The sequence below is a fragment of the Danio rerio genome, chromosome 4 (genome assembly GCF_049306965.1).
Source record: "Danio rerio strain Tuebingen ecotype United States chromosome 4, GRCz12tu, whole genome shotgun sequence".
Classification (NCBI taxonomy): Eukaryota; Metazoa; Chordata; class Actinopteri; order Cypriniformes; family Danionidae; genus Danio; species Danio rerio.
This window is the reverse complement of record NC_133179.1, coordinates 6,207,485-6,219,420: the sequence shown is the minus strand read 5'-3', so window position 1 is coordinate 6,219,420 and position 11,936 is coordinate 6,207,485. Positions and strand designations below refer to the sequence as shown.

General features: G+C 30.8%; 1 protein-coding gene across 1 annotated transcript; it reads left to right on the top strand.

The window, feature by feature from the left end:
* The first annotated feature begins 735 nt into the window (after positions 1 to 735).
* Positions 736 to 11,885, top strand: pgm3 (phosphoglucomutase 3). The gene is given in 13 exon segments (NM_001007053.1): positions 736 to 784; positions 1,664 to 1,872; positions 3,099 to 3,283; positions 4,056 to 4,123; positions 5,446 to 5,579; positions 5,663 to 5,858; positions 7,151 to 7,308; positions 7,550 to 7,633; positions 7,709 to 7,807; positions 9,849 to 9,968; positions 10,056 to 10,178; positions 10,497 to 10,670; positions 10,773 to 11,885. Coding segments are annotated over 12 exon segments (1,638 nt in total). The 5' UTR covers positions 736 to 784; positions 1,664 to 1,665; the 3' UTR covers positions 10,863 to 11,885.
* The last annotated feature ends 51 nt before the right edge of the window (positions 11,886 to 11,936 follow it).

Below are 11,936 nucleotides of genomic sequence, written 5' to 3'. Positions count from 1 at the left end.
TTCTGGAGAAAGTATTATTTGTTGTATTTCAGCTAGAATAAAAGCAGTTTTTAATTTTTTCAAATTCATTTTAAGGTCAAAGGTATTAGCCCCTTTAAGCAATTTTTTTTCTTCAGTAGTCTACAGAATAAACCCTCGTTATACGATAACTCGCCTAATTACCCTAACCTGCCTAGTCAATTACCTTAGTTAAGTCTTTAAATGTCCTTTACTGTCATCATGACAAAGATAAAATAAATCAGGTATTAGAGATGAGTTATTAAAACTGTTATGTTTAGGGATGTGTTGAAATAATATCTCTATTAAACATAAATTGGGGGAAAAATAAACAAGGGGCTAAAAATTCTGACTTTAACTATAAATATATAATATTAATAATATTTGTTAATTCTTATTTTAAAAATCTCAGTGTCTTCAGTCAATCAATTAAATCAACAGTGATCGTTGTCTATAAGCACATACTGGAATCTGTAATATAATTAGGCTTTGATCTGTGGGTTGAACAGAACTTATATTGATGAATTATTTGTTATTTGTCATGGAAGAATTTTCAAGTTCTTCCTTTTTATTGTAAATATGTACAAACTTAGTGCAAGAGAATACATCTCACAACAGTTATGAACAAAACAAAAATAAATAAAATAAAATTAGAGAAATCATCTCGGTTGTACTCTTCCACGTCAGATGAGGAGGTGTGGCGACGAGCGTCACTGTAGCCACGTAATCAGGGAAGCAGGAAGCGCTGCGCAAACCCTTCGCTTGCAGAAACAGCACTTAGTAAAGAGTGAGTATAAACTTCATTAACTGTGTTCTTGCTAAAATAGTTAATACTACAAAAACAATGACTCTTAGACATCATGTTGCGTATGTGTGCTTTCCGTAGTACTATGCTTTCCCGCATAATGCGTTACAGTTTTGTGATAAGGAGATCCATTCATTCATTTCAGATTGACTTGTGTCATTGATTTTAATATTTATATTTTAACATCTTTATGTATAGGTCTCCCGATTGTATTTAAATCTGCTAATATCTGTATTTACTGTCTGTTAGTGTACATGGTTTATTTATAATGTTCAAAATGTAAACATCAAAACTGGATCAAGGAGATTATTGCAAAAAGTATTGATGTATTTGTGTTATCTAAAATGACCTTTTGATTAAATGATTATCAAAATATGCATAAGAATAGTGAACTTCTTTTATATTATGTAAGGTTTAAATATGAAAATGAGGCATTATATAATTAAACATGCACTGATTTGCTTACACTTCATACTCAAAAATGATATCAAGTCAGGTTCATTATTATGTCTTTTTTTTTACAGAGGGGATATTGTGAATCTGTTTTATTCATTAATAATTCCAAAAACAGTTTTTTTTTCTCTGTTGAATAAATATGTTGAATAAAGATATTTACATTTAGTCATTTAGCAGGCGATTTTGTCCAAAGCAGTTTGCAGTAGAGGAAGCATTCAGCGATTCCACAAGAAGAGTCAATACACAAGAAGTGCTAGTTATTCAGTGCTTGTTTGTGCTCAGATATATTTTTATTATTAGTGCATAATAAAAATAAACTATTTTAGGAACATTCATGAAAAGACAAAGATCTCAAAAATGGATAGTTGCATAAAGAAACAGAGTTGTTTTTGTCTTCATCTTCAGAAATGGCTGAGTTTGAAGAAGTCGCTCAGAAGTCGAAGCTGCACCCGAAGCCGGAGGGTCTGACGCTGCAGTATGGCACTGCTGGATTTCGCACGAATGCCAAACATCTGGACCACATCATGTTCCGCATGGGACTTTTGGCAACCCTGAGGTCCAAAAAGACAAAATCTACCATTGGAGTCATGGTCACTGCATCCCATAACCCTGAGGTAGGAAATGCATCCATATATGTCCAAATGTACTGTTATAACACTGGCTTCCAATAACCTATATAGATAGATAGATAGATAGATAGATAGATAGATAGATAGATAGATAGATAGATAGATAGATAGATAGATAGATAGATAGATAGATAGATAGATAGATAGATAGATAGATAGATTATTGTGTACTGCATTAGACTAACAAATTAAAATAAAATTATTTTATTCAAATATTTTCGTTCTTTCTATAATTATCGTTAGAATTTGAGCACTAAACAAACTGAGATGTTTTATGTGTGTTGTTTTTTTTAATGCTTTATTAGGTATATTTTAGGTGAGAAAGACCATAAATGCAACAGAAATAATATTGATACACACTGATAGAATTCGCCACACAAGAAACTATCAGGAAAACACAAATATACAAGAAATAAGTACAAAAGTCATAAAGTAAACTATCACATATATACAAAACAAAAACATGCATAAGATAACATGAAAATAATAATACTAGTAAAAAAAACAATAAGATAAACAAAATAAATAAAAAATAATTGTGCAGAGAAAAAAGATGTAGGTGTAAATGCAACATATTCAAATGGCTTTAAAGTTTAATTAAGAAATAGTTTTGTAGTTTATTATGTATACAATTTCTGAATATATGAGTACACCCCTCACAAAATTATATTTTAATATAAGGAATATTTCTATAGGAAGCTTTACAATATTATATGTGTGCATATACATTAGATTAGACAGTAGTGAAGCCAAATCTGGACCTTACGTTATTTGAAAATTATGTTATATGTTATATTAAAATTATTAAATCAAATTGAAAAAAGAGAAAATGAAATATATGATCTTGTATATATATATATATATATATATATATATATATATATATATATATATATATATATACTTTTTTTTTTCTATCACTGAAAAATTAAGTGAAACAAAAATATGTAAATATATTTATTTATATTTATATTTATTTATATTTATATATTTATTTATATATATTTATTTATATATATATATATATATATATATATATATATATATATATATATATATATATTTCTATTTCTAAAGATGTTCAGTGTTTAAACTATTATTTTTGATAAATATGTTTTGTTCTTGTTTTATTTTTGTGTAAATGTAATGTAAAGTAAATGACATCAGACTGTCAGTGCGTGCTCCACACATGCTGCTCTCGTGTTTTCCAGGAGGATAATGGAGTGAAGTTAATCGACCCGATGGGTGAGATGGTGGCTGCAGCATGGGAGGAATACGCCACACAGCTGGCCAACGCAGAGCAGGACCATCTCCTCGCAGCGCTGAAGGACATTATAGAGAAAGAGGACATCAGCATGAGTGAAGCGGCCAGCGTTTACATCGGCAGAGACACCAGGTAGACTCACTTCTGTTTATACAGCAGCTGAACAACTCAATACATACAGACCTGTAGACTTCATGGTGGATGAGCCTGTAGATCAAGTCAAAAAACAGTAAGCATTGTAAGTTGTAATCAATCAATGCAATTCTTGTAATTAAAAAACAATACAATTATACTTTAATATAAATTATTTTATATGCATTATACATAATTATATATTATATTGTATGTTGCATAATGTTGTATATTGTATTATCATGTATAATGTATATTGTATATACAGTATACATAATTGCTGAATCCTTTATCTTTAAATGATTTATAAAGTTTTATTGCTGCCATTTTTTTATATATATATATATATATATATATATATATATATATATATATATATATATATATATATATATATATATATATATATATATATATATATATATATATATATATTTATTTATATATTTATTTATATATTTATTTATATATATATATATATATATATATATATATATATATATATATATATATATATATATATATATATATTTATATTTATATATATATTTATATATAAATAAATGAATTTGTACCCAAATTCTTTACAATTTTTTACACATCTGAAAGCGAATGTTTATGGCACCAAAGTGAAATTATTCCGTTTGAAAAAGCTTCAGATTATTATCATGTACGCTGGTTGTATTAGAATGTAAATTGGGTGAATGTATTCATTGTGTAACAAATATAATGTATGTGTAAATTTTAGTGAACGACTCTTTGTTTTGCTCAGACCCAGCAGTGCAGCTCTTTCTCAGGCTGTATTGGACGGTGTTTCCAGTTTGGGAGGCAAAACTCATGGTGTGTTTATAAGTCCCTTACATTCCTACAGGAATTTCCTACTGCAAGAAACTACAAAAAAATAACTACAACTAACTAAATGCCACAATTAATTTATTATTTTATTATAGATTAGTTGGTCTAACTAGATTATAGATTAGATGTACATTTTTAACATTTTAATATATATATATATATATATATATATATATATATATATATATATATATATATATATATATATATTATCATAAATAATAGATAGAAATAGTAGTTAATTTTTATTGTTAGTTACATTATTTTATTTGCTATAATTTATTTTAATTGTAATTTTCAGTTTGTATACATTGAAATACAGTGCAAAACTTTACATGCATTTTTTACACAACAATAATCTTGCTACATTTACAAATTATTATTTTTTTTAAACATTTATTTGTGATGATTTTCTCAAGCTTTAACAAAACATTTTGTACATTTAAAGTTGTAACTTTCCCCCCATTTTCGAACATTGCCGCCGAAATAAATTAGCAAACAAATAAAATTAAAATACAATTACAACAGGAATAAATAAAAGTATAGTAAAATTGAAAATATTGTTAATAATAGTAAATAATTAAATTTAAAAAAATATATATATAATAATAATAATAGTAAATTAATAAAAAATAAATAAATAAACTTAAAAAAAAAATTTCTAATAAATAATTACCTACAGTACATGATAATACAAATCAATATTCTGTTACATTTATAGTGGTCTTTTACATAAATATCAAACTAAACCATATTGGTGATCACAGATATACCTGTTTGCACAGATTTATTTATATAAATCAGTTAAAGGAGAGAGTCTTCCTTTTCCCAAAACATGTAATCATAGGTTGCCATGTCTCATAAAATTTTTGGACTGATCCCTTCATTAAATACTTACTTTTCTCTAATTTCAAATATAAAATCAGATCACACATCCACATTGAAGCTTTAGGTGAAGCTGCTGATTTCCACTCAAGTAGTATTCTTCTCCTTGCTAACAAAGTAGCGACGGCGAATACATTTTTTTCCTTGTTTGTCAACAATATATTGTGTTCTGGTACCCCAAAGATAGCTAACTCAACACTAGGTTTTATCTCTAAATTAAAGGCGTCATTTAATGTTAGTTACATTATTTTAGTCATTTTTTGAATTAGATTTTTTAAGTTTCTAAGTGACTTAGAAATGAGACTAAGGCATTAAGTGATTTAACATGAAGAGGCTATGCGCAGAAGTGTACTTTTTAATAAAAAAGTACAAAGGTTGCTGAATGGCTGTGTTGATTATGGGTGTGTTTCTCTTGAATGCAGATTATGGTCTGGTCAGCACTCCGCAGCTCCATTATATGGTGTGCTGCTGCAACACAAAGGGCCGCTATGGCAGTGCCACCCTTGAGGGTTATTACCAAAAACTCTCCCAGGCTTTCCTTCAGCTCACCCACAATGTAAGCACGACTAACAAACATCAGTGTAATCTCCAGGGTGCTTCGTTTCAGTGCTTTTATTGTTTCCTACTTCTTTACCGAAGGTCCCAAATCGCACAGATGACCAGAAGAGGCTTCTGCTGGACGGAGCGAACGGCATCGGTGCATTGAAGATGAAGGAGCTGGAGCCGTTCATTCGCTCTGAACTGCAGGTTGTGCTTTCTAATGACGGCAGCAGTGGAAAACTCAACCACTTGTGTGGAGCAGATTATGTCAAAGTCCAGCAGAAAGCTCCCCAAGGTTTGTCTGAAATTCCTGAAGGGGGAATTTACATGATCTGTTGAATTTCCTATGAGGAAAAGCAATAATGATTCCTAAAAGTTTCATTTTTTCCATAGAAACTCTGCATTTATTAGACTTCATGCTTATTTCATGCTAATTTAGTTTTCACTTATAAAATATTTGTGGCTAAGTCATTATTATTATTATTATTATTGTTATTATTATTATTATTATTATTATTATCATCATCATGTGTTTTTGATTAATTTAATGCATTTTTGCTAAATAAAATGTTAAAAATCTATTTGTATTTAGTTATTTCTGTTTTACTTTTTATTTAAAATGTTTTACTTTTCAAAAGTATTTTTTTATTTCTTTCTTACACCATTATTTGAATGGGTTGTCAGTTTTCACACAGATCTTTAGTTGCAAAACTTTAGTTGAGCACAAAAAAATATGCCTATAATAAATTTTTTTTAACAATCATGATTAGATAGAAAAAGATCAAAATAAAATACCATAATTTACCATGCCCATACTTTATTTAAAAAATCTTTTGTAACATTATACATATTTAAAATAATGAAATAATAATACAATTTTATTTTATTATTTTATTTTATGTTACATTTTTATTTAAATATTTTAATATGTTATATAAATGATAAAATATATTATAAAAATGTTATTATATTTGTTTCATTATTATGTATTTTTAAATTTCATTTTATTATTTTAATTTTTATTATTTAATTTTAATAGTTAATTGTATTATTTAATGTTTTTAATTTTATTTAATTTTAAATTAAAATTTTATTTTATTTTATATATAATTTTAATATTTAATTTTAATTTTTAAATTTTATTATTTTGTTATTTTACTTCATTGTTTATTTTAGTATTTTGTTGAAATATTTTATTTATTGTATTATATTAATTTATGTTATTTTATTTTATTATTTAATTAATTTTTAATTTTATTTTAAAATTTAATTTTATTATTTTATTTTTCATTTAATTAAATTTTCTTAAATCAAAATTTATTGTATTGTAATTTCCACAAGACTTTTAAGCAGCAAAATCTATATATTATGGTAGTTCTGGCAATTCATGTGATGCTCTTGATAATAACTTAAAAGTCAGCATTGAATCAAAGGAATAAAATTAAATTTTAACATATATTAAAACACACACCAGTTTTGTCATTATTATTATTATTATTACTATTATTATTATTATTATTATTATTATTATTATTATTATTATTATTATTATTATTATTATTACTAATGCCATATTTTTTCCTGCAGGTGTGAGTATGGGAGTAGGTGAACGCTGCTGTTCATTTGATGGTGATGCCGATCGCATTGTTTACTATTACACCGACTCCAAAAACTGCTTCCATCTTCTGGACGGAGACAAAATCGCTACTCTTATCAGCACTTTCCTCAAAGAGCTGCTCACACAGGTCCTACACACACAAACACACATTAAAACTAATATCCAAAAGTGAATTCGGCATTAATTTAGTGTGTGTGTGTGTGTGTGTGTGTGTGTGTGTGTGTGTGTGTGTGTGTGTGTGTGTGTGTGTGTGTGTGTTTTTGTGTTTTTGTGTGTGTGTGTGTGTGTGTGTGTGTGTGTGTGTGTGTGTGTGTGTGTGTGTGTGTGTGTGTGTGTGTGTGTGTGTGTGTGTGTGTGTGTGTGTTCAGGCAGGGCTGAACTTACAGGTTGCTGTTGTTCAGACAGCATATGCTAACGGGAGCTCGACTCGCTATTTGGAGGACGTTATGAAGGTGATGCTCTTTAAAAGAAATCTCCTGTTGCTGTTTTGCACTGCAGTTCATGCTTAAAGTGTTGATTCTCCACAGGTGGCAGTGTGTTGTACTAAAACAGGAGTGAAGCACCTTCATCATGCCGCACAGGAATATGATATTGGAGTCTACTTTGAAGCCAATGGACATGGAACTGTGAGTTCTCTGACAATAAGGACATTTCATGAAAGCAGAATACAATAAGTCTATAAAGGTTTTTGAGTTGTAAGTTTAAAGTGAAAGGAAAGTCGCATGGTGGCCAACTATGATGAGCCATACTCGGAATTTGTGCTCTGCATTTAACCCATTTAAAGGCACACATGCAGCAGTAAAGAAACACACACACACACACACACACACACACACCATGAACACATTCCTGGAGCAGTGTTAAATATGATCGTAACAGGCAATTTAGAATGTTGTATAACATTTTTTAGGGCTATGTGAGTTTAAAATTGACCATTTTAAGTTGGGGATAAAGTACATCCTGGAGGTTGTTATCGCAGAATAAAGTCTGACATCAGCAGCCTGTCGCTAAACCACAAAACATAAAAATTAGACACAAAGCATTGTTTTGAGATGTAGTAGTTTATATAATTTTTAATTAAATTCAAATCTAACAGAAACTAAAACAGCTGATGGAGTATACATTAACTTGCGCATTATTGAGCCACAAGATGGCGCCAAACAGTCAAAAACATTAAGCCAACAGAAACTAAAACAGCTGATTGAGTATACACTAACCTGCACGTAATTGAGCCACAAGATGGCGCCAAACAGTCAAAAACGCAAAGCTGACAGAAACTAAAACAGCTGATGGAGTATACATTAACTTGCGGATTATTGAGCCACAAGATGGCGCCAAACAGTCAAAAACATTAAGCCAACAGACACTAAAACAGCTGATGGAGTATACACTAACCTGCGCATTATTCTCACACTAACCTGCGCATTATTCAGACACCAACCTGCACATTATTCTCACACTAACCTGCGCATTATTCAGACACTAACCTGCGCATTATTCTGACACTAACCTGCGCATTATTCAGACACCAACCTGCACATTATTCAGACACCAACCTGCACATTATTCTGACACTAACCTGCGCATTATTCAGACACTAACCTGCGCATTATTCAGACACCAACCTGCACATTATTCAGACACTAACCTGCGCATTATTCAGACACCAACCTGCACATTATTCTCACACTAACCTGCGCATTATTCAGACACTAACCTGCACATTATTCAGACACAAGATGGCGCCAAACAGTCAAAAACATTAAGCCAACAGACACTAAAACAGCTGATGGAGTATACACTAACCTGCGCATTATTCAGACACTAACCTGTGCATTATTCAGACACCAACCTGCACATTATTCTCACACTAACCTGCGCATTATTCAGACACTAACCTGCACATTATTCAGACACAAGATGGCGCCAAACAGTCAAAAACATTAAGCCAACAGACACTAAAACAGCTGATGGAGTATACACTAACCTGCGCATTATTCAGACACTAACCTGCACATTATTCTCACACTAACCTGCGCATTATTCAGACACTAACCTGCGCATTATTCAGACACCAACCTGCACATTATTCTCACACTAACCTGCGCATTATTCAGACACTAACCTGCACATTATTCAGACACAAGATGGTGCCAAACAGTCAAAAACATTAAGCCGACAGAAACAAAAACAGCTGATGGAGTATACACTAACTTGCACATTATTGAGCCACAAGATGGCGCCAAACAAACAAAAACATTAAGCCAACAGAAACTTAACAGCTGATGGAGTATACACTGTGCATTATTCAAAACACAGGTTTTAAATTGTAGAGTTTGAATTTAATATTTTGAATTCTACATTTTAATCAACTTTGTACTTAAAACTTAAATTACATTTAAAATTTTGTTATTTTACATTGTGATTTTAAAGTATTGAATATTGAGTTTTTAATACATTTTACATTTTAAAGTTTGGGTTTTTAACATTTACTTAAATATAAAGTGATGTACTTAAGTTAAAATTTTAGGTTTTAAATTAAACTAAAATATTTAGTTTGAATATGCATGATGTTAAATACTTATAACATCATGTTATAAACAAATAAGCAGTTCAGTTCACAGTCAAACAAGTTTGTAGGATTTTTAATTGTTTGCTATGTTGCAGGTTTTGTTCAGCAAAGCAGCACAGAAACAGATTGTGGAGCTGGTGAAAGACTCCAACGTAAACGATGAGAGAAAACATGCTGCAAAACTCCTGGAGAACACCATCAATCTGATCAACCAGGTATATATACAAACACAAACGCTGTTACAGAAGCTCTTAATTACTGCCATTTTACATACTTTATCTCCCTTTCTCTCTGTCCTACAGACGGTGGGAGATGCCATCTCAGATATGCTAGTGATTGAAGCAGTTTTAGCCATCAGAGGGATGTCTGTGCAGGACTGGGATGAGATTTACACTGATCTGCCCAACCGCCAGCTTAAAGTCACGGTGTGTGTTTGTGAGGTTTCCTCACACATTCATATGTGTTTTCATGTGGGTTCCTTTAAATGCAAATGAGATGCTGATCCCACCCCTTTTCAGAAGAGGGCGGTGCTTGTGCTTTTACAGCCTGTTTCTCCTGCAACAAACAAAACACCTGCATGGCTTTTAAAGTCTTGTCAGTTTAAACTCCTGCTTATCTCTTTAAGGGCTGCACAGTGGGTAGTAAGCGGTTCATTCAGCAGTGGCGACCCCTGATTTATAACGGGACTAAGCCGAATAGAAAATGATTGAATGAATAATCTCTTTAACTGCTATACTTTGTAGGTGTCGGACCGGCGTGTCATTGATACAACAGATGCAGAGAGGAGGGCCGTGACTCCAGAGGGTCTGCAGGACGCCATCGACTCGCTAGTGAAGAAATACAAAAACGCTCGGTCCTTCGTTAGACCATCAGGAACTGAGGATGTGGTCCGAGTCTATGCCGAGGCCGACACACAGGTTTGAAAACCTTTATAATTACCTAATAACTATGTTCCTTTTTCTCTTGAGTGTGTCAATGTATTTGATCGCGAGTGCAATGTTTCTTGTTTATTTCTGCAGGAAGGTGCTGATCGTCTGGCTCATGAGGTCAGCTTGGCTGTTCATCGTCTTGCTGGAGGAGTCGGAGATGAGCCTAAACCTTTACATTAATCAAACATGCATACATTACTTCAGAATTCATCAATTGAAACGTCATGGCAGCGTCATATATCATGTCAAGTACAGAGAATGTACATTAAACTAGTTTGTGTGGCACAGACTAATTTTTGGGATGTTTTGAGAAGGGGTAAATGTTTATCATTTACTCTTTGTACTGTATGAATGGACAATGTTTATTATTGGGAGTGTTTAATTATTTGGAAATGTCTAAACATGATCTATGTGAACTTTTGTATGCAATAGATTTATAATTGTTATTTACAGTCTTAATAATTGAAGAAGAAATAAGAAATGTTCATGTGAATGTAAAGGTTTTGGGAAGAAATCTAATCATGGTGATATTTATATGACCAAAAATACAAGTTCTACTAAGCAAAAACTGGAATTATGGGATCTTTTATTATACATTAGAATAGCTGTAATCATTACTCTAGTCATCAGTGTCCTCATAAATCTTTTAAATATCCTGATCAGCTGCTCAATATTAATATAAGACTGCTCAAATAATATCAATATTTGTTTTATTATCAGTGCTGAAATCACTTCATGAAAACAATCACGATTTTTTTATTATGATTTTTAAAAAAATCTGGATTATTTGCTTATCTGAAAGTTTAATTGTTTATTTGACAAACGTTTATTTGACAAAGGTGTTTCGATATATCAATACATAACATTTGACACATAATTTTCAATATGTCTTTGTTGTTTTCTTTGTTTCTACCACTTTTGGTCAATTTTAATACCTCCGTGTTAAAAAAACATGAATTTCTATTAAAATACTTCTCTAAAAATCTCTAAAAATAATAAAGTCTTGCTGATATTTAAACCGTAGTGAATGTGCAATCAACACGAGGCAGCTTCTCAATAAAAGCCTTATTTTAATAGATGAAGTTAGAAGACTAAGACCTAATGTAAAACATACAGGATTCCTCAGAAAACCATGTGATTTATATACTGATGTTTCTCTGATTAAACTTGCTAATGGAGTTTTATAAAATAAATATTTTTTGATTTTGTTGTTTCTCAGTCTGATGTTTATTGTAAAAATGGCTGTAAATTAGT